Source organism: Fusarium keratoplasticum, chromosome 10 (genome assembly GCF_025433545.1).
Source record: "Fusarium keratoplasticum isolate Fu6.1 chromosome 10, whole genome shotgun sequence".
In the NCBI taxonomy this organism is placed as follows: domain Eukaryota; kingdom Fungi; phylum Ascomycota; class Sordariomycetes; order Hypocreales; family Nectriaceae; genus Fusarium; species Fusarium keratoplasticum.
In genome coordinates, this window is record NC_070538.1 from 416,833 (window position 1) to 439,875 (window position 23,043).

The window sequence follows — 23,043 nt, forward strand, 5'->3', positions numbered from 1 at the left end:
ATTGACCAATCAGTTACTGCAGTTTGCTCAAAATGGACATGATGACGTCCACTTTACGGGGCACGGAAGACGGAACTTCGGATGTGGGTCTTCCGCACATCCGCCCGGGCATCTTTGTAGATACCGGAAGTGACCGAGATGGGGCTCGACGGAACATAAAGTGATTTCGCAATCCCATGCTCCAAGGCCAGTCGTACGATTCCATCATCAGCCATCTCAAATCATTCTCACTACCCTTACCTACTACCACACTCAATTCACAATGGAGTTGTCAGGATTCGTCGATCGCCTACGGAGCGGAGCCTCCCCCAAGTTCCCGCAAGATGCCAATTCGTTAGAGTTTGCCCGTCATCTCGACTCTCAGGACAAGCTAAGCCATCTTCGGGATGAGTTTGTCATCCCCACAAAGAGATCTCTCAAGAAGAAGGCCTTGGATGGATCGATTCCTTGTAAGTAGCTGTGCCGAGTCAAGTCTTGAGACTAGCTGACCCAATCTAGCCCATGGTGCCTCTTCCAATGGCACTAACGGTACCAACGGTCACAGCAATGGCCACAATGGATCAAAGGACGACTCTGAGCAGTGCCTCTACTTTGTTGGCAACTCCCTTGGTGCTCAACCCAAGGCTGTCCGAGAGTATCTCAACGCTCAGCTGGAGACATGGGCATCCATCGGTGTCAACGGCCACTTTAGCGCAATGGGCAACTCCCCCTTGACGCCTTGGCAAGACATGGCTGAGGACTGCGCCATCAAGTCTGCCGATATTGTCGGAGCTTCTCCCAGTGAGATTGTCATCATGAACACCTTGACAGCCAACCTGCACTTTTTGATGGCCAGCTTCTACAAGCCCAATGAGAAGCGCCACAAGATAATTCTCGAGTGGAAGCCTTTCCCAAGTGACCACTACGCTATTGAGAGTCAGGTTGTCTGGCATGGACTGGACCCTGAGAAGAGCATGGTCAAGATCCACCCCAACGATGACTTTATCATCACAACGGATTTGATCCTGGCTACTATTGACGAGCACGCCGAGGAGACTGCTCTGCTTCTTCTTCCTGGTATTCAATACTACTCTGGCCAACTTTTCGACATCCCCCGAATCACCGCCTACGCCCAAGAAAGGGGAATCGTCGTGGGCTGGGACCTGGCCCACGCCGCCGGAAACGTCGAGCTTAAGCTGCACGACTGGAACGTTGACTTTGCCTGCTGGTGCACATACAAGTACATCAACGCCGGCCCTGGTTCCATCGCCGGAGCCTACGTCCACGAGAAGCACGGCAAGGTCGAGTTCAAGGACGACTCTGGCAAGCCCACGTATCGACCCCGTCTCATGGGCTGGTATGGTGGAGACAAGAGCGTCCGATTCAACATGGACAACAAGTTTGTGCCCACTGTCGGTGCAGGAGGATACCAGCTTTCCAACCCTTCCGCTATTGATCTGGCCAGCTTGTCTGGCGCCCTCTCCGTCTTCAACAAGACAAAGATGCATGATATTCGATCAAAGGCTCTCGTCCTGACTGCCTACGCCGAGCATCTGCTCGACCAGATCATCTCCGAGTCATCCGACGAGACACCCCTCTTCCGCATCATCACGCCCCGTGATCCCGCACAAAGGGGAACCCAACTGAGCGTTCTTCTCAGGGAAGGTCTGATGGAGAGAGTGAGCGAGGCTCTGGAGGAGAACGGAGTCATCTGCGATAAGCGAAAGCCCGATGTCATCAGAGTTGCTCCTGTGCCTCTATACACGAGGTTTGAGGATGTGTGGAAGTTTATGCAGGTGCTGAGGGGGGCACTGAGCCAATGATTTCATACGATACCAAAAACTGTAGTGTTAAAATAATGAGCAAGCAGTAATGATTCACTTGAGATTATTAGAGAGCCATGAACCAAGATGAACTATAACTCCAGGCCTAGCCCTACTGTGCAAGTAAACCCGTTACATAGTTTCCGCTAGAGATACTCATTTTCGGGATATTTAGTGCCCTTGCCTATTCAAACCACGTAGCAAACCGTGTGTAGCTTCACCCGGAGTTGGCAATAGACCAGACCGAGAAAAGGATCTGTCTTGTCTGACAGTTGGGACCGTTCTGAGTTTCCCACACCAACTTCTCCGTATTCCGCTCGTGCTCCCCTCTCCGCTCTTGCTCGTCAAATGTGAGTTGTACCTCTGGAATTAGCCCTCAGACATCCAACTCCTGAAGTCATAAATCTGACAGTTCACACCATCGGCATATCGCATATCATCGCCTTACGCTTCGGTTATCCATGGACAACCACAAATCCTATTGACCAATAATGGCAAACCCAACATGCCAATCTCCTTGTCATCATGCATCTTCGGATAGAGAAAAAAGACCGCATTTTCGGTGGTTGGTATCAACAGCTTGTGGGGACCCCTTCTCCGAACTTCCGCTTATCGGTCCGCACTTCGGAAGACAGAATACGGATCCGAAGGACAACAAGATTCGTCATCTCACAGGCATGCAAGTCTATTGCCGTTATCTATCACAATCAAAGATGATGCGTCAGATCTATGCCACCCCCCGCGTCCAGCAAAGCAAACAGGTTCAGTGCCGAACCGGAATCTCCTTCCATGCCCGTCGGCCCGCCCCAGTAACTCGGATCAGGGGTTTGTAGCATGGACTCGCTTATGCCTAGGAAAGCCGAATCGAGATCCCCAAATGGCGGTGATCCGACGCCTTGTAGTCCATTATGCTGCAGGAATGACCGGTCCAGGGAGTCCCGTGGCCGGCTGTTGGATGCCGGACTGGCCACCGGATGACTCGGGTCTCTGGTGACAGCCGGGGAGGTGGAATCTGTCCCGGCTTCGGATGGGATCAGTCCAAAGAGTTGGCTTGAGTTCTCGGTTCGTCGTTGGTGCTCTGCTAGTTCTCGCTTTTCGAGGTACTCGAGGGCTGCAGTGAGAAGTGACTGCGCGATAAGGGAGTACTGTCTTGCGTGTGTATCATGTTTTGAGCAGTGATCCAAAGCGTGGATGGACATGCGCGTGTACTTTTCTAGTATCCGGCCAAAGCCGCCCAGAAGGCCTATCCCGAGAACAAGTGAGCTGGCAAACAGCCATGATCTGGGAAGAGTCAGAAGTAGTTCTCTCACAATCTAAGGTACTCACACTAGAACAGGTACATGTCCAACGAGAATTCCTCGCTGGATCAAGTCCAATATCGGATCCACCATGAGACTCGCTGCATCAATGCAAGCATCTGCCAGTTTCGACTTGCCAGATGTCAAGGCAGACCGACCATTTGATGACACCGCCGTATCAGACAACCGTCGGCAAAGCTCATACATGAGAAATGGTCGAGATACAAGCATGACGGCGTAATAATATGTCGACAAGACCTGACATGCACCGCTGGCTTGGGCTCTGTCCTGGGCTTCAGGATTTGCGATGATATCTTTCAGTTGCTTCAGCCACCGAGACGACCAATCTCGCAGCTGGAGTGATATTCCTTCGGTAAGTTGTAGAGATATCTTCCGCCTGGAGTAGATTTCTGTTACTACTCCCTCGAGAACGAGAAATATCTGAACAGACGCGTTAAGGAGATCCGGGGCTTCGTTTGCGCCTTCGTTTGGATTTTGATAGGGCACGGTACAATCAACATCTGAGGTTGCAGGCGGCCGTCCCATCGAGGTGCTCAAGAAGAGATCCACGACTCGTAAACTCTTCCAAAGACGATCTCGTTGCCTGTGAATATCAGGCCCAAATCGTGCATTGACTTCGGTTCTGTGAATCCCAACTGAGTAGGCTGCTCGTACTGCGATGCCGAAGAACAGGAAAGCTCCGTTGATCTGACACGAACAGAGCATGTACAACGTAATAAGGGTGAAGATCTGGATGCTGGTCACACTGAGATTGCCACTCAGATTTGCGTATGCCTTGTCACGGGCGTACTCAAAGTAGTCCTGTGCGAGCTCTTCGTTGTCCATCTGTCTTCCAATGGCCAGCACTAGAAGATTTACAACTGTAGTCGCATCGTCAGGTTTTTGGTCGAGATTCGCCCACAGCATGAGGTCCTCTACTAATCGACGATTGTCAAACAGATCCACGAGCCCCGTGGCAACAGACAAATATGTCGACACTGCCGAGGGTATATCATCGGGATTGATGCTCGGAAGGCGGTTATCGCCAGGTACTCGGCGAGACTGATGTGCAGGCGCGTTCTCGAGCACAGAGTAACGGCTTGTCTGAGGAGCAAAGGCATTCTGGCCAACTCTGGTGGTGACAAGCTGTCGGACAGACTGAAAAAAGGAGAGAGGGGCACAGTCTCCCACAAAGATGAGTTTTCCTTGGGCATCGCAAACTAGTCGCGCTTCTCTCGGCACTTCAGTCTCGTCCTCAGCGTCCATCCCTTGGGGTTGTGCCGATACCGGCCTCGTGAGCTCTGCATCTGCCGGTGTTGATGGAGTGGTATTCCTTGTAGAATGAGCACGGGCATCTCTCTCAGAGGCTGGAGGAGATGTCAGGGATGCCAATGATTGGCCATTGCGACGTCGTCGCTGAGGCGAGTAGTGACAGGTATGAGGCCTCTGCCGCCGAGAACAGTAACCGCAGGGCAATTTGCCATCGCATTTAACCTTACCAGTCAGTACATTACAGGCACCAGTGAGTGTACAACTTACTTTTCTTGCCTTGCAGCCATCGCAGGCATTGGCGATGCGGCTGCGGATGTACCGCCCTGGCTCTTGTTCCGCAGCATCGACGTCCATGCTTTTATGAGAGAGGGCGGATGTTTCGGTGAGAATTTCCTTGTGCCACGAAACGCGGAAGCACTGTGGGCCGAGCTCGGTAGTTGAGTCTCGGCCGACGGAAAGGAGCGGATGTGGGAAATTGTTAGTGCAATGCCGAGCCGGCTTAAGAGTGGCGGGTTAACCTAGAGTGATTGATAGTGAGGAATGAGAAATGCTTGTTCATGCGATTGTTGACTTGCTGAGAGTGTCAATTAGCATTAATTAATAGACACGTTGCACATGAGACACCCAGTTCTTCAATCCTGGGTCTCCTGCAGCCACATGCAGGAGAGGGAGGTCACCCGACACTTCATCCGACAAGTGAGAGACGCCCACCCCCAAAACCAATAACCATTCATAACGAACTTAAGCTTGTTTTAGACACCCATTCTTAAATTAACATCATTTTTATTACATAGTGAGGTGTTACGGCTACTGGACAATTTATTGTTGGATGGTATAGACACTACGTCCTCTCTTGTGGGCGACTAGTAAAGAACATACCTTCAGTAGCAATCACATCATGAGAAGCCAATGCCATAAAGATTGCGTTACTTCGATATCGGGAACTTTCAATTATTGTGTGTTTACTGTCACTAATGGCTTCTTCTGGAGATGTCACTGAGTTCACGAAACACGATGCATCGTTAAATGGCCGTTAATCATTCATCAACAACTACACAACTAATCAACAGCTCCACCCCGTCGTCCTCAAATATTACAACCTCATTACCATGTACCACCGGGAAGGGCAATCTCAGATCCCTTGAAAGTACCGCTGACCTTTCCAAGTTCCAGAGCAGCATTGACGACACCACCAAGACCCTCTCCAGCAATCAGACCAGCAGCGACAGCAAAGGCGTACATCTCAAAGTTGTTGCGGAACCACTTGCGCCACCACCAGGCAGTGATGGAACCAAACATGACGGCGTTGGCGTAGCCACTGTCGGGGCCCAGGACCCAGGCGACACCGACCGACATCCAGTTGGGGAGCCAGTTGCGGTACTTCTCACGGGGGCCGACAAGGTAGAAGTGCTTGAGGACAGCCTGGAGAGCACAGACGACACCCATGACGATGGCGAAGATGGCCGAAGATCGAGGGATGGGGATCTTGGGCATGGTCACAGCCACGGCGACAGCCTCCCAAGCGCTGACGGAGGGAGCAGCAAAGGGGCAGACATCGGCGGGATCATCGCTAGGCTTGAAGACGCAAGGGTATGCCGACATGAAGAGGACAAAGATTCCGGGGGCGAGGAAGACGGAGACAAAGGTGCCCATAGCCTGAGCGTAGAACTGCAGCTTGGGAGGAGTCTTGAGCAGGAAACCAACACGGAAATCGCTGACTAGCGAGTTGGCAACATCGGCGGTTCCAGAGGCAATGTTACCAGCGACCAGGTTGATTCTCTGGGCAGCCTTGATCTCGTAGTGGCCCTTGGTGATGCCACCGTACACAAGCTGCGAAGCCTTGGCCGAGGCAGTGAGAGGGGCGCTGACACAGTGTTAGAAAGAAGCTCTCATGACGTTCAAGGGAAACTTACACATCAGTGACGGCACCGCCATAGATGGACATGAAGGCAAAGAGCAGACCCAGAATACAAGCCAGGATAGCCAGACCAGCGTTCATGTGGAACTGCAGCTCAGCAACGATGCAGGCAACAACAACAAAGACGAGGGCTCCGACGACCCAGACCCAGCTAGGAACCTGTTGCTCAGGAAGAGCAAAGTCCTCAACGAGTCCACTGCCCTCATCGGCCTTGCGAGCCTGCTTCTCCAAAAAGGCAACGTTCTTTCCGCGAGCCTGCAGCTTGTTGTTGATGGAGCGAGCAGACTCGCGCATAGCAAACTTGATTCCGTCCCAGACGACCTTGGCGTGGAGGAAGAACTCGACCAGGCTGTAAACCATGAGGACCATGACACCGGGCCACAGAAGCCAGTATCGAGGAGAGGGAACGTAGCCAGGCTGGTCAACGCCAGTCATGACGCTGAATCGGGTCAAGCCTTCCCACTTGCCCTCGCCAACCATGACACCGATGCACTCTCCGTAGTGGACCAGGAGGGGGCCGATGAGGGCCCAAGCGACAACAGTACCTCCAAACCAAGAGAGGGCGGCGTTGAGGCCAACCAGGATACCAGAGCCGAAGAAAGCAGGGGTCAACTGGACGTACCAGCCCCAGCTCTCAATGGCCAGGAGTCCAGGCACAGAGTAGCCTCCCCAGACGTAGAACCTATTGTGGGTTAGTAACTAGAAGCAAGTTGAGGTTCTGTCAGAACTTACCAAGTAAAGATGTGCCAGTTGTGCAGGATGCCATCGGCATACTGGCCAACAACAATAATGATAATGGCAAGGAGAAAGGCGTAGCCCAAAGCCTTGACCTTCTTCATAGCATCAACAGCACCAGAGCCCACAGCGTGCATGGAACGGATGGTCATGGCCGTAGCAGTCGGAGTAGGGAAGACCAGGTTAAGCTCCCGAGCGACATTGATGATGAAGAACCTTCGAAGAGGGACAGCAGCGAAGAGACCGAAGAGGGCGCAGACAAAGGTGATGGTGAGGATGCGGCCAAAGTCCTTCTTGGGATCATCCGACAGGAGGTCGAGGCGATACATAGCAGGCAGACCGGCAACAAAGACACCGGACATGCCACCGGCTCCAGTGGCAGCGGCCTGGATGATGGAGTTCTCCTGAGGGCCAAATTTGCCGCCGAGAAAGGGGACGTTGGGCAAGGACTTGGTCAACATCAGGATGAAGCCATAACCAAAGATAGCTCCGAACATAGTGGCTGGAAAGGTAAATCCTGTCTTCAAACCTGTAGGAGTTGTTTTAGTGAAGTTCTGAACAATTTGGAGGTGGTTGCATACCCAGGTAGACGTTGGAGGCGTTGACAAGCGATCCGAGGACGATACCAACCACCATGGCACGAACCGTCAGCGGATTAGCCTCGGGCTCAATTCCCTTGGGCATAGGAAAACTAGTGAAAAGATCTGTAATCCTGTCATCCTCGCCATCAGTGTCAGACTTGAGGTCGACATCCGAGTGCGGGAACTTTTCGTTGTAGGCCGGCTGGACAACAACGTCCTCTGGGTTGGTGGTTTCGACGGCCATGATGAATAATCAAGCCTCAGCAAGGTATCTACCGGATGCTTGAGAGACTAATTAGACGCCTGTGGAATCTGAGTTTCGAAAAAGCTGGGGATCAGTTTGCTATTTATCTCCTCTGGCAAGTCATGGTTTCACCGTTGCACCGCAGTTTAAACCCACATGCCCATGAATACATGTAGGTCAAGGGTCACACGCAAATCACCAACAGTATTGGGACCTTTTGCAATCCGTCCTACAAGAGGAAGGCTCTCGGCGACCCGGCACGATGGAACGGCTACAGGATACGCGCTTCGAGGTGCACGCACTCGCCACAGGGAACGGAGATGGCACCTCGAAGGACTAGATCGGCGGACCTTATCTGTCGGTAATTGGCGAATCAGACGGGCCGGCGTCTAAACAGCTTCCTGAACGGGCCATCGTCGTCGGCTCCGAACTTTTGTTGCGCCTCGAGAAAATCTGTGTGGGTCCAAGATATCGCTCCACCCCCAGACGGGTGGCACCGAGGAGACGGGCGAGGGTCAAGGAAAGAGGAATGACCGGCGTTGGGATTATCACCAGCCTTGTCGCCGGAGGGTTACTTTGCATAGATATGGACATAAGGGTGTTTCCAAGTTTGCCGCAGACACAAGAGAGTGTGTGTTGCGGCGACGATAATCATCTAGACTTCCCGCCGTCGCCGCACTATCCTGGTTAGTGGCCTCGCTGAAACGGTGATGATCGCAGCGGACATAGAACGCTGCTCGGCGGCACTGAGCATTTGATTGCATCTTGCATTCCGATATCGCGTCAGAGCAAAAGACAACGGGCTCGCTCCCAATATGTCCACCTCCGCGATCCAAAACACTGCTAATCAGACCACTCAGCACTGGGGAACCTATGGATGTCGGCCGTCGGGGAACCTTTGTTGCGCTTGGCGACCCCCTGCGACCCCAGCGCGGAACGGATATGGAACCTTTGTCGGCGCGGTGCGGTGCGGTGCGGTGCGGTACGGGTTGTTGGTCGCACGCAGCGCACAGCTCTCTCGCTACGCTACGCTACGCTACAGCTTTCTGGCTAGTTGAAATAAGGGACCTTTTGAACCCCCTCCCTCCCCATACTGCAGTCGCCGCTCCAACCAACCCCTTTGGCAATTGTCCTTTTGCAACAAAGACAAATCCGGAAGTTGTGTTGAGAAGTGCGGAAATAAGGTGCTGACAGATAACAGGGATTCGGACCACTTAATCTGCTGCGTATCATGGTCCCCGAGCGTCACGTGTGCAAGAATCTTGACTCCATTCTTGACCTATCTTTTGTAGTAACGGCAGCTTATCTGGTACGTTGGGGTCTTTTGATGTTGCATTAAATCCACTTCCTTCAAGCTTGGCCTCGTGAGCTGTCGCATTGCATACCCCTGATGGATATGCCTGCCAGAGCTAGGTCTTGGCGCTCCAGGCTCCCTATCCTTGTCGACTGCGCCGTTCTCTGAATTCAAAAGGGCCAGGTCGGCCGCTGCTGCACCACCCAAAACCTTCCATTTCAAATATCGTCGCGCGTTTTAGCCTTTTGAGTTTGGATAGCTCAAAGTACCCCAGTTTGAGGCTCATTGCGTGGGACGACGGCAGATGGAAAATCCTCCATCCCAAGTTAGCTTAGACTCTACCTGAAATAAACAATTTCAAACCCCGAGGTCGCCAAAGATGATTCGACATGGTCGTCTTTGGCACAATTACCTCATTCGTGGACAAACATTCATGCCATCTCATCAGCTTCGTTTGCATCGAAGCTTTTGAGTCACGTGCCAGTTCATTGCAGCGCGTGCGTCGCTCCATTCGAGAACAGCCACATCTTCACTCACTTTTCAGCCTCATTTAGGTCAACATCATCATCACCCACTGAATGTTTGAGGCGCTCCCAAAATGGATTCCCAGCCTGACTGCAGATGACTTCTCGCCTACAAAAGAACCAGCACCAGCGGGCGCGCGCGCAAGGATACGTTATCACGACGGGCGGTGGCAGCATCGGGATCATTCTCGGCACGAAATCCCACGCCGATAAGACACGAACGACCCTCTCGATTTCCACCCAGCACTCGATGACCGACGATTTCCAGTCAGATGGATGGACAATAAGCGGACGCGCCAAGACACGAACAGATCCTTCGAAGCCACGACATTGAGGGAACCGATCAAAGCAAGCGAGACCGAACAAAGTACCCAGGCCCAGATACCTGATAGTCCCGAGACCGTTTTGTAGCCGCCCGATTGGCTCCCCGAAGATTGTCCGCGTTTCCACGTACGGATGCGATATCGAGGTCGCCACCAGCGATTGTCTGTTCCAACAGAGCGTCACTCACACGACAAAGAGTTTGTTCGCCCATGGGAGAGATATCGCAAAGATCGCCCCTCATCTTTTGACCGATTGTTTTGTTTGGTGGAATTGTTCTCAAGAAGCTGGCCTGAGGCTGCGGCTCAGTCCAGAACGAACGGGGGCCAACCACCGAGTCAGATCCATGCCCGTATTGTCTTGTTCGCAACCCGATAAGCCGAGCTGACAAAACATTGTCAAGCTCATTGCCACTGCACTCTTTTCAATCACGTCTGATTGCGGCAAACTCGATCTGCAAGGGCGATGCTCGATTCAGAAGATTCGCTTTCAAAATGGCGGTACGATGTCCAAGGATAGTCGAACGTATGGAACTCGACGCCCCGACGAAGTGAACCAAACGACTCCTTTAAGAACGACACAACCTCCCTGATGACAAGATTCTTTCAGCACTGGTTGGATTCACCAGCATTCATGCCTGGCCACCGAGCCGGGCCGCTCAAACACGCGGCGCACCCGGATGAGGTGACAATGCGAATGAAATTTACTTCAAAACGGAGTAGTAAACTTTGCCGCGGAAACATCATTCGGTACGGGAAACTGACGGTGAAGGGCAACCTCACGCCGCCCAACACTTAAAGAACAAGAGACCGAAACTTCTCGACCAAGACAGACTCGACTGAAACCCTGCGCCGATAGCACACCAAGCTGGTTGAGGGCTCCCCTTCACACTTCTCTCGTTCACGGCCCCGACGTTGTGAACTCTGTGACTCTTTCAAAAGAAGTCATCAGCCACAATAGCAAAGAATACAGTTACGACTCCGACATGCGAGGATGACCCCAGGCCTATTAAAGAACGCGAATTATAGACTATAATAATAAAGGCTCCCTAGCTGCTGGAATTGGGGTTGTGAGAACTGTGGCGTGAACGAGTTTAGGCGCGGAGGGAGAGGCGACGCGCGCTCGTCAATTTCGTCGATTCCGGATCCTCTTGGGGACCTTGACCCAAACAGTGAGCTGTATGGATCTCACATCGGTGACAGGTCTGGTCGTAATTTCTTGCCCGCTTGGAGCTACAATTTGCTGGTCATGGACGAACCCCAGAGGACAAAGGATCTTTTTATACTGTCAAATGGTGCAGTGCATTTGGAAAACGCCCTACCATTCTTATTGGCCCACCACCTTGACAAATCCTACGCCGCTTGGGAGTCCTATTGACACGCAACCACCCTGACATTATCACGGCAAGTCTCGCATACCCTAGGCAGGGCCACACGATGGGGGCTGGACTCAACAAGCTGAATGCCACGTCACACTGATGACACTGACGGCACGGTCCCAACTTCAAAAGCCGATACGTGTTGCTTATGACAAAAGCCAAAGAAAAAGAAAAAAAAAAGGATATTTATCCTGAGGCATGAAGGCTGAGGTGGTCACGTGTCACCGTCACTACTATCAGCGATGCCGCTAAGCATTCAATCCGCCTATGCTGAGGTTGACCGGTAAAAAATAGGCAATGGTGTCTGCTGGGCTTTTCGCTCCCCGTTTCACACAGCTTTTGATTGCCATGTTGCCAGACGTCACTTTTTAGGCTGATCCTGGGATGAGCTATAGGGTAGACTGTGCCGAGACCCGAACACATCCGGTTTTCCAAACAAGATTCCTCACCTTGCCAGACATATTAGATCATTTTGCTGATTATGGCATGACTTGCGACAATCTAAAACTAGGAGGATCGGTACAGGCAACTATCTTCGACCGGTTGGCAGGGTTCCAAGGCTGGGGGCCTCTCACGTTTAGGTATTATTGTGCACTTCTATCACGTAGGATCCTGCTCAAGCACAGAGTGACGTTCAATACCAGAAGGAGCTTTTAGTGGTTTGAGTTTCTGCCGCCTGGAGGCCATATGACGAAGCTATGACACATTGAGAGACGGAGGATGGATAACTACTGACTGCAAGTTCGGGGTCTGAATACTCATACGAGCCATCTCCCACGAGGGCTTTTATTCCATAGCGATGCGCATGCGATAGAAGCCTAATACCTAGAAAATTCCCCGGGGGACCCTTTTAAATCTACCTTCCTCACATTCCCCGATGTCAGACTGCCCCTCTCGGTCACTGCCGTGCCTCGTATTTCCACGTCGAGGGTCATTTATTACATCTGGGTACGAGTCAATAGGAATCCCGCGGTGTTGGAACACCGTTCTAGATAAATTGATCGCCCCGTTTTGTGTCGGATGAGCTTCGTTCATATTCCCACGATAGAGTGATTTCAGACTCCGGATCAAAGGCCGCAGCGTCGCCATGCACACCGCTGTGAGGCCGAGGCCATTCTCGACGGTGCTCCAGATGGCGATGTCGGTGAACTCATAGAGGAAATCTTCGGCGTCTGTGAGTTGCCAGACGTAGACCATACGTACGATAGTCGCACAACAGGCACTTATCCAGTAGTCAGTGTCGACAGCACCGCAAGGACTAGTTGGATAAAAGGAGGTGAAAGTGAGAAGATGAAGGCTTACTCACATCGATCCTAAGGCTAGGATACCCGCCACCAGCAGCTTATCCCGTATCTTAAGTGTCAGCTTCCACACAACATAAATAGGCAAGAGACCAAGCATCCAGTCCGCCCATGCGTTAATGGCAGAACCGACGTATGCTGTGTTGGATATAAATGGCTTCGGCAAGCAGTGTCCTCTTCCAGAGGCCACAAGACGAGTCCAGTAGTAGTTCGGCGGAGAACATTGGAAGACAACAATAGAAAGGTAAAAGATGTTAAAAACGAGGATTACACCAAGGACAGTCCATATCAGCATCTTCTGCCACCGATCCGATATGATACGGAGCAGGAAGATGCCGGCTGTATATTTGACAAACACTGAGGTGATGACGTAGAAGAATTCGCCGAACCACCTGCACTGTACGATATTGCTAGTTAAAAAGACTGAGCGGTTGGAGAGGATGATTGCTTTGACTTGCCTTGAGGATCTTGGGCACGTACTGCTTTTGGACAGCATTTAGGCGACGCCCAGCGCCGAAATTGATGGCCTGGAGAGCGAAGCCACAAAATATAATGAAGAATATCTTCACCCAAGTTAGAGCAGGAACGGGATACGGAGTTCAAAAGATGGTTTCACCAGCGTCCCAACTGCAAGATAATCATCCAAGTTAAAGGACCTGAGCATGGCGACTCGAACATAGGCCCTCAGCCCGACACACACAATGCTAGTAGCCAGGAAAAGGGCGATGACACCCTCGAGTTGGGGACCACGGTTATCGACCATGGCTAAAGGGCCGACTTCTTAAAAATTTGGACAATTTGGTGGAAGTCAAAGATGGAACGAAAAGTAGTTATTCGCTTGAAGTTGGGAGTATAGAAGGGCAGATAGAAATAGCAGCTATAATTCGAAAACAAGCTCCGGGGTTAGAGACTGAAGACCCAAGATAGATTAAATATGGAGGCTGGCGTCAATTTATCCGTAATGCCTCAGACAGCCGATTGGAGAACTTGACAACGACTCTTCGAGACGCCCTCACATCCACACTATTTCAGAACGCTCGTCTGCATGATCCATCCAACTCGGGGCAAACTTCCAAGCTGGGTAAGTGTCAGGGAATTATCTTGCACATTACATATTGGATGAAATATTATTTGACAGTGCCCCTAGCCAGCCTTCTTGCGAAGGTTAGTTCAGGAGAGGGGAAAACCGCCATGAGGCAGCCACAACATGACCCATCAAAGAGTAAGCCAGGGTTGACCTGTCTCAACCCTGTTTGGCGCTATCGCACGCAGCAGCTTTGACTCTGCCGGAAAAGCCATGCTAAACTACTAGCCCGGAGGAGTCTTGGGTAGCATTAAGCCGAGCCGGTATCATTAGGTCATACTTTCTTTCGTTCAGCCGCTAGGAATGCCGTAGCAATGGGGTTTCAAAATCCAGTCCCCGTGGGGAGAACAAACACACGAACCACCACCAACGTTAGCCCGCTCAGCTGTGCAGCCTTCACACCATATCCCGGTCACCTTTTGTCGGGCCCTGCGCGTTAGCCGGTTCAAACAGGCACTAGTTCGTTCTCCCCCGCATCGCCTTTTAAGGCGAGCGACATCTTGCCGAGGCTTCTTCTAGATACCGATGCGGCCATTCTCCTTGGCATGGCACACACGCCCCTGGCCCAGAAGTCATCGTCCCTAGAACTTGGCCATTATGGCCGCCCCATGTCACATTTTCAACACACCACGATCGTAGCATGCCCAATGAGTACGCATCAGCATGACTACTTACGGCTGGTCGCTTTAGCACAGATAAGCCGCTAGCAATGCACGGGGGAGGATATAGCGGGGAGCCGGACCCTAAGGTGCTAGTCCAGACCACTCCTTCTGGAAGCAGCCATTAGAAAATGTCCTCATCTCTTCATACAGTCAGACAAAAACGACGTCTCTCGGGTTCTGGACACCGAGCCCAAGTCTGTACCAGTCTCGGATTGAACCTCCCCTGACCTACCCTACCACGTGGCGCATCAATTGTCTCGCCTTTCGCCCTGCATTTAAGGCCGACCGTTTACTCGGGCGCTCTACCCGTGCCCACTCATGATCGACAGTCAGGGATTGCCGTTATCCGGGGAAAGGCCAGTGTGATATCTGGCACGCAATCACAAGGACAAGGGGCGGCGAAGCATGGAACTGGTTCCAGGTCTTCATTTCGCTCGATGATCAAGACTTTTCCTTGCGGGCGCCGGCAAAGTCCGTTAGCAATCTATCGCATAATGCGACATCAACAACCGACTATTTCCAAGAAACCACATCGCTACTCCATCGGCTTGGTGTCGACCCCAGACAGTGAAGTACGGCTATTCCTGTCATAAACATACTTACTGCCAGGACGACATGAAACCAAAGAACGTCGTGGGCCCTTGAGACTGCATGATGGCTGATAATGTCGACTTGGTGCCAGTCATCGGCCTACAGACCGCCGGTCTTTCATTTGAGATAAGCGATCAATTGGCAGTAGAAGTCGCGTCTATGCAGCTAGACCGTCAATAGATCTCAAGAAGGAAAATAGATTCATGCTTCATCTTCCTCACGTAAATATTAAAACCCCCCTTCATCTCCTTTGTCACGACGTTCAGGGCAGTCCACAATCAACACAGCATAAGGCTCTTTCGGCCTCGGTCTGTGTAACTGTTCTTGACTCTCATTATCGGACTGCTGGCGACCTCCCCTAGATATCCGTTTCCCTCGTAGAAAGTCAGCGCACACAGTAGCTTGAATTCCAAGATGTCTTGGTAGGCCTGGTTCCAGGTGTTGCGAGTCCTGGGAGAATTCAGACAGTACGTAGACGTTCTGATCGCTTTGCCCGGCATTTTCGACCCTGCTAGGAACCTGATTTAATGGTCCAGTTGCGCCGTACACACCTCGGTTGGTCGAGTTCCCACGAGAGGCAAGAGAGGTAAGGCCTAGCTTCCACCTTAACATCTTGGCTAATGGTCGCAGTGTCGCTAGACTCCCTGCAATGATGGCCAAACCCATCTCTACTGTGGACCAGATCGCAATGTCAAAGGTAGCCCCTGGGGAAGCTGTGAGTTGACTACGCCATTGATGGAAAAACGTACGTGCTTACACAGGAAATCCGGATCTCTAAAACGCATGAGGTACCCAAAACGAACAAGGAGGGCGGAGCTTGCACTGAGTGACTGCCGTTAGAAAACTCAGGTAGAGAACTAAGACTTGTAGACGTACACGCAGCCCATCGTAATGAGGGCGATGAGAGCGAGCTTTGTGCGCTTGTTGAGCTTGAGGTTCCAGATAAGGAACCCAGGAAGAAGGGCGAAAGTGAAGTCTGTGAGAACGCTGAAAGCGCTGTATAGATATGCTAGCGCAATGATAACGTCGACCTTGATGCAAGTTCCGGGCTGATCTTTGTCCCAAAAGAAAGATATCGGTTTACACTGAAAGAGTGAAACAAAAAAGAAGACGATTCCTGCCAGCACTGATAGTAGCGAGGCACAGTAAATCACCCACGACTGGATCCTTCTGGCGGTAAGTCGGAGGAGAAACCAAGCAATGGAGAGCTTGGAGCTGATCATGGTGAGGCTGTAAAAGAGGTAGCAGAACCACCAGTACTGTCGCAGGTGAGTTTTCTGTTCACTTTGCACAAGGAGAAGGCAACTATTGAGGGTGCACCCACCATCATTGCTTTTTTAATATCGGCATCTTTCAAGTTTGCCATATGTTGCCCCGTTCCGTAATAGACGCCCGAGTTCGATGTGCAGCAGTAGATGCCAAAAAAGGCCTTTTTTGTCCGGTTAGCATAGGATCGTCTGATGTTCATGGCTGATGCATACAGTTGCCAATACCATAAGCCAGTCATCCAGTCCAAACGCCTTGATGATTGCGGCACGCGTATAACAACGAAGCAGCATTGTGAGCAGAACCGCGATGCCGGAAAAGGTGTTCAGTCCAAAGAGCTCATGGCCGCGGGTCTCTCGACTTTCGGCGTCCATGTTTGCAAGTTTGCTGAACGTCGACAAGTACAGCTGATAGGTGCCGGTATACACGTTGGAGCCTCGAGACGAGGAACATCAACATTTAATCAGAGAAGCTGCTATCACTAACAACTCACTAGCCTGCGCCAAGGTGGTGTGGGTTACACCACGCTTTGGTGTGCGGAGTATGCCGAGGTTGGCGATGCTGGCCACAACTGAGCCGCCAACCGTTACAAATTCCCACACTTTGTGGCGTTTCCTAGTTCTGAATTGGTAGGTAACAGAAGATGATCAGCAGAACACCGGCCCCGCTTCGGCCGAGTTTCGAGTTAGGGGGGTTCGGGTCCATCCCCCTGATTTTTATCGATCGTGATTGAATACGTCGCTGGAGTCTAGAGTCCCTCGGGGCTAGTTTTCCATGGGGCTCTTGTCTGCCGATAGGCATCTCTCGATTTTTTAATCATGGAGAGACCAAAGTCGGCCCCTTGATATTGTCACGCGTTGAGCTGCGAGGGTGCTGCTTCATATGAGTCGTTTCTGACAACATATCCGGAGGGTAGCATTGTGAGATGTAACGCTTTGCACAGACCCCCAGGCCGCCGGAAAAGTGTGCCCCAAATGAATGTGGCTCGATGGATATGGCCAATGGTTTCTCTTTCTTAATGTAATCGGCAGGGCACGGAAGGTGTCACAGTTGAACAATTGAGATCAGCTCAAGGCTGAGGAGGTGGCTGATACTAAACCTCAACGCCCTTGCCTAGCTAGGAAGGGAATCCGAGACTATGAGCATTGGACACACATTCACCCTTGGATGCACGGATGTCCGTACCTAACCGTTGCATCCCAAAGGTCCACACAAAGGGTGATCAACAGGACAGCTAGAAAAAGGGGTAGACTCCACCGAAGCTCTTCCAGCTCCAAGTTTGCAAAACCACAACCCCTATTCCAACAAATTGGGTGTGCTTAACGTGTATTGGTTATGTGATTGAGCACATTTGGAGGCGTTTCAGTGTGGTGGGTGAGCTGAGAGAGAGGGGACTGTCCAGACTACCACACACCACTGATAGAGGTTGCGTGATTGCCCCCAGCTGAACATTGAGGCCGAAGCAGCCATTAAATAAGTTTTAGAGGGACTGAATCAAAGTTGACGTCAAGCTCAGGGCGACTCCTCTTGGATTGACTTTACTTCTGGGGCGTCTCAGACGCTGTATAATTCATCCTCCCTCCCATTTTCTCTACTATTTCTCGGCCTTACTCTTAGAGTCTCACTTGTAGATAGAGCGGTATCGTGAATTAACTTATGTGATTGTAGTCTTCTATCTCAGCATCATATAGGGAGTGTCAGAGTTGCACGTTTCGATCCTCCGCTATGTCCCACAGACTATGGGAAGTGACAGAACACAATTGAAACCCCAAATTTCTCCGCATTGGATATCAAGTAGAGGCCCCATTCCTTGGTCACCCAAGCTGATTGTGAAACTGGAACGAGATCAGCCGACTCCTGCATCAACATCGTTCCTCAGGTAGCACTTCTCAGTATCCCTGCTTTCTCCACATCCATTCTGCAACAAGATATCACTGGTGTTCAGCTTGAACACAGCCCGACCGAGCGTACTGGATTGTAGTTCCTTGTGAACTTGGTGGTCCCTCCAAAAGAAGTCATGAGCCACAATGGCGAAGAAGTTTGAACACAGTTATTGACAGACATACGCATCAAAACTCCGTTGAGAAACACTACAACTCAACATCTTGAAAAGTATCAAATATTGATAAGGTTTCCCGGAAGCGAAGCATACCTAGGTTCGATGAGTTGAGCCGAGGGAGGACTTCGTCCGGAAGTACCTAAATTCCATCGGTATCATCAAGCGGTCATCGGCTGGGCAGTTATGCCGGAATATCCAAATCCCGCCACATCTGAAGGAAGAGCCTTGCTCGTATGGGACTCGATGGTTTTGCCATTGCTAGTATGTCGACTTCTCCGTTTGGAACTCGCTTGATTTCCTCAGAGATCAGGTCCAGTCGCCCCTAGAGAAAGTTGATGAGCTTTTGCTTCGGGGTGTATGATAACACGTGAGAAAGGAGGAGTCCAGCCTGGTGTATATGCTTTCTGAGGTAGTGATACCTAGTGTCATGGCAGTGAGTTGCATGTAGTGGGACACTGGTTGGTCGTCAAGGAGGGCATCCTTATCATTAGGAAGATAGGGTTAGTCTAGGAGGAGTTATCTAGTTACTTTTATCAGGGTATCCTAAGTCTTAGACTGCTATAATAAAAGCTCTTAACAGTTAATAGCATCTTCTCATCTAATCTCATCCTCTCTGGTGCGTGTGCATCGGATCCTCAGCTCATACTGCTACAAGACCATGATGGTGTCCCTCCCAGCTTTCGGAGATGATGCCAGTCGGTCAGGGTTTCAAACGGACTTGATGAAGCCCTGTGTTCAGATTCTTTGTCGAACGTAAAAGGAACAGGGTCAGGACTGAAGTGTTCGCGTTGAACGAACAAATGAACATTTCGACACACTCCGTGCTCCTAAGCTGATACCGCGCGCTTATAGTACTACGGGGAGCACGATGTGGCTTATTAAATACGATTGAGCTCCGGGTCTCTCAACTTGACTTCAGTAGCAGCTCTATTCAAAGCAGGAAACGAGTTGTGTTTTAGCGTGCTCGAGCTTCGTCAGTGTTCGTCGTTATTGTATTGTTTTTGTTCGTGGCCGTCCGTTTGCACTGCTATTAATGACGCAGTCGAAATCCGGTTTTACGTACTAAAAAAAAATTATGTCGCGTCTGTGCGACCTCTGTTCTTCTCAACTTTACTTCCTATGTCCTCTTTTTCTTCTTCCGCCGCAACACCACCTCATCACGACGGAGGCAGCCACCGCACCACCGCACTACCGCACCACCGTAGTAACCTCAAAGGTCATCAACCTTCTTCCTGTCGCTTTATTAGCTTCGAATCTCGTATTGGGAGTTTTTTCAACCTCATTTGGAAGGACGGCGGCTGCTTCTACCCATCTTCATCCACTGCGAGAACTCGTATTGCCACATCGACCCCATTACAAAGTCCAAGAGTAACAGGGATCAAGTCATTGTCGCGCTGGAATTCATTTTGGATTTCGGCTCGAGCACTGCTGGCAGAGTGCACCCTTCCCAGATTGCCATTATCACGCCGTATACAGCCAACGTGGATGTGATCAAGAGTGTCCAAAGAGGTCCCAAGTACGCTGCTATCGCTTCAATGAAGCCCGCCAAGACTATCTACCCCTTTCAGGGTCAAGAGAGCGAAATCGTCGTAGCCATCATGGCTACAACGAAGCAAGCCGGTCCCGGTATGATGACCGATGAACATCACCTCAACGTAATGCTCAGCCGCCACAGAAGCGGCTTGATCATTGTTGGGGACATTCACGTTACCGGAATGCTTGATGGTGAGAGAAACAAAGGTAGGCGGCATGACCACGTCAGTCGGGACAAGTTTAAAGTCATAGGAGCCAACGGGGAGGTCTCGTGGGTGAATGCCACCGTTCTCCGCAGTGCACAACAAGCTCTATGGGAGAGTAACCGGGTTATCACGGTATGAGCTGAGAAGACTGATGAGTAGATAGTTAGCCGTGTGGGCTCAAGTTCATGGTCATCCTGTAACCTTCTCCACGCTCTGGTTTATCAGATAGTTGCCAATCGCATATGTTAATAGCTCTCGTACCAGCTAAGTGGCATGTTCTTTATATATTACACGCCGTTTGCTGCTATTGGATGTTTGTGTGCTTGAAACGAAAGTCAAAAAATAACTGATAACCCAAAGTTGATCGTATCGATGACCTCTCTAAGAAAGGTCTTCGAGCACAATATCAAAGAACACAATAATTAGCATACCCACGGCAGCATTAAAACCACATTTATCAAGCCAGCTTAAACGCCAGAACATTAAAAAGGCTTAGGCAACTCCTCTTAATTAGCGTCAAGGAGTATGTCTAAAACAGAGTAAAATGCGTAAAGTATTGCCATAATGAAGGTAATACTTTAGAGATTATTTATTTCTTCTCATTGCATTTTATGAACCATTCTTAGGGGAGGCTTGGCTGACATGTTCACACTGTCTCGTTCCCCCCTGACCCAGGTGCGTAACTTCGCTGACGTAGTAGGTGCGGGTGGCGGACTTGGAGTATGCGGACTTGGAGCGGGCTTGCGGACTTTCTCGCTCTCTCGAATGATCGCATAGGCAAGTATTTTTGTAATCTACAAACGTTTAACGTTACCCACGGGTTTTTCTCGTTTCAGCGGCTGGCTATAAAAAGGGGTCGTGCTGCACATGGACATCGAGTACACCACCAACAACCGCTTGCATCACCCACCCAACACTGTCTACTCTTTACTCCCATCAACTCTGCAGACATGTCTCCCACAATCCTCATCGCTGGTGCCACAGGCAACACTGGCCGAAACACTACCGAAACCCTGTCACGATTTATCGATTCCAAGAGCTTTCTCTCTGGCTACAAGATCCTCGCCCTCACCCGTTCCGCCAACGGAGATGCAGCCAAGCAGTTGTCCAAGCTGCCAAACGTCGAGGTCGTGGAGATGGCCTGGACAGAGGTAACAGCCGATTGGCTTCGCAAAAACAATGTCGTCAGGGCATTTATAGCATCACACGTGCTGCCAACCCAGTTTTCCGAAGAGTCAACATTCCATGTTGCCGCTCTCAAAGCAGGCGTCAAGTATGTCGTTCGCATCTCGACCACGGCTGCAAACGTGCGCCCTGACAGTCTGGCGTACTACTCACGAACACACTGGGCGATCGAAAGCTTGCTGGCCTCGCCAGAGTTTAGTGCTATGCAGTGGACTTCGCTGCAGCCCAATGCCTTCACTCCGCTCTTCCTCAACACTGGGGTGCAGTTCGTCAAAGATTTCCGAGAGACCGGAAAGCAGGGTATTCTGAGGCTAATGTCAAACGAGGATGCGCCTGTCGCTCCTATTGATGCTAACGAGGTCGGGGCTATCGCCGCTCACTTGTTGGCCGAGGAGGATCCAAGCCGACACAACAAGGCAAAGTACGTCTTGAACGGACCAGAGGACATCACCGGCAAGCAGGTTGTCGAATTGGTTGAACAAGCCATTGGCACCAAGGTCGAAAACGTTGTTTATAAGGATACGTCTTTTATTGATCACATGGTTATGGCGGCACCTTCAGAATTTCAGTCTATTATGAAGTCGATTGTGCACTCTTTGGATGCGAGCTGGGAAGGAAAGTGTTCGACCTCGACGACGAGCAAGGAGATGCTGGAGTTGGATCTACTGAAGCTCACGCCTGCTGAGGCGTTCAAGGCTTTCATCCAGTAGGGAAGATGACGTCTTTCGAGCCTATAAACTCAAACCTACCTCAAGGCAGATAGAAATGAAAGGCCCCGGTGCGAAGATAGCTTAAACTCTGGATATATAGAAATCAGGGTTCTTAAGGTCACCAAGGATCACCATTCCCACTCCTTCTACCATGGGTGCCTATAATCCATTCCTAGATATCAGTACTAGATTTTGGCTTCAGCTGAGCTTATTAAATACCAATCGGGCTCTAGTGTCACGTGCCTATTCACGGTCATGAATGGCGCAGCCTGATTCTAGAACAGCCTCATTCCCCTCTTCACTCACTTTTCAGCCTCAATTTCTGACCAGGAATCTTCCTTGAATGTCTGGAGCGTCCTCAAGATGGCGGATCCGGGTCCACCTACGGGATTATTCCCCATCTACGAGCCCAATAACCAAGAACCAGCAGTTGAGTGAGCGACTGAGTGACTGCGCAAGGGCACTGGACGACTACGCTGACAGATGTGCCTGCAGTATTGTCATCATCCATGGCTTGAAAGGTCATGCGTACAAGACATGGACTTCTCCTCTTATGCCCGACGCAGTGGCAGATTTACCCACTGATCTGCAGCCAGATGGAGATATGATCGCGTCAAGGCGACAACAGGTTCTTCGCAGTGTCACAAGCTTGATGAAACGGGCCTCAGGAAAACGAGGGCTGAGAAACGCCTCCAAGCCTAAGACACCAGTTCCAACGCTTTTCTGGCCTCGCGATTTGCTACCCGAAGACTGTCCGAATGCCCGCATCCTCACTTACGGATACGACACCAAGATCACCAAGTATACGTCTGGGTCAACGAACAAAAACAGTGTCTTTTCGCACAGCAAGGACTTCTTATTCGCGCTCGGGAGAAGCCATACCAAAGATCGCCCTCTAATCTTTTTAGCACATAGCCTTGGCGGAATTGTTGTCAAAGAGGTGACTGGAGACTACCTAAGCCAAGATGAGGAATGAGGACTAACTATTGAGTGAGATGCTGGCATTGTCTTCGACCTCCCACCCTGATGAACTCAGCAATATAGTCAAGTCTACTGCCGCCGTCATATTCCTAGGCACA

At 50.9% G+C, this 23,043-nt stretch overlaps 5 protein-coding genes across 5 annotated transcripts; 3 read left to right on the top strand and 2 right to left on the bottom strand.

Annotated features, from left to right (window-relative positions):
- Nucleotides 1–262: 262 nt before the first annotated feature.
- Nucleotides 263–1,802, top strand: NCS57_01198700 (Kynureninase; the record flags this gene model as incomplete). Its single annotated transcript, XM_053061674.1, has 2 exons — nucleotides 263–449; nucleotides 499–1,802. The coding sequence occupies 2 exons, from the start codon at nucleotides 263–265 to the stop codon at nucleotides 1,800–1,802; spliced, it is 1,491 nt and encodes a 496-aa protein (XP_052908202.1).
- A 707-nt stretch (nucleotides 1,803–2,509) lies between these two features.
- NCS57_01198800 (Zn(2)-C6 fungal-type domain-containing protein) lies at nucleotides 2,510–4,726 on the bottom strand (the record flags this gene model as incomplete). The annotated part of the gene is made up of 3 exons (XM_053061675.1): nucleotides 2,510–3,083; nucleotides 3,129–4,594; nucleotides 4,640–4,726. 3 exons carry the CDS (start codon nucleotides 4,724–4,726, stop codon nucleotides 2,510–2,512), a joined length of 2,127 nt encoding a protein of 708 aa, XP_052908203.1.
- Nucleotides 4,727–5,476: 750 nt separating this feature from the next.
- NCS57_01198900 (uncharacterized protein) lies at nucleotides 5,477–7,850 on the bottom strand (the record flags this gene model as incomplete). The annotated part of the gene is made up of 4 exons (XM_053061676.1): nucleotides 5,477–6,236; nucleotides 6,286–6,972; nucleotides 7,023–7,554; nucleotides 7,607–7,850. 4 exons carry the CDS (start codon nucleotides 7,848–7,850, stop codon nucleotides 5,477–5,479), a joined length of 2,223 nt encoding a protein of 740 aa, XP_052908204.1.
- Nucleotides 7,851–19,928: 12,078 nt separating this feature from the next.
- Nucleotides 19,929–20,207, top strand: NCS57_01199000 (AAA-12 domain-containing protein; the record flags this gene model as incomplete). The annotated part of the gene is made up of 2 exons (XM_053061677.1): nucleotides 19,929–20,055; nucleotides 20,116–20,207. The coding sequence occupies 2 exons, from the start codon at nucleotides 19,929–19,931 to the stop codon at nucleotides 20,205–20,207; spliced, it is 219 nt and encodes a 72-aa protein (XP_052908205.1).
- An 812-nt stretch (nucleotides 20,208–21,019) lies between these two features.
- Nucleotides 21,020–21,964, top strand: NCS57_01199100 (NmrA domain-containing protein; the record flags this gene model as incomplete). The annotated part of the gene is made up of 1 exon (XM_053061678.1): nucleotides 21,020–21,964. The coding sequence occupies one exon, from the start codon at nucleotides 21,020–21,022 to the stop codon at nucleotides 21,962–21,964; it is 945 nt and encodes a 314-aa protein (XP_052908206.1).
- Between the last annotated feature and the right edge of the window lie 1,079 nt (nucleotides 21,965–23,043).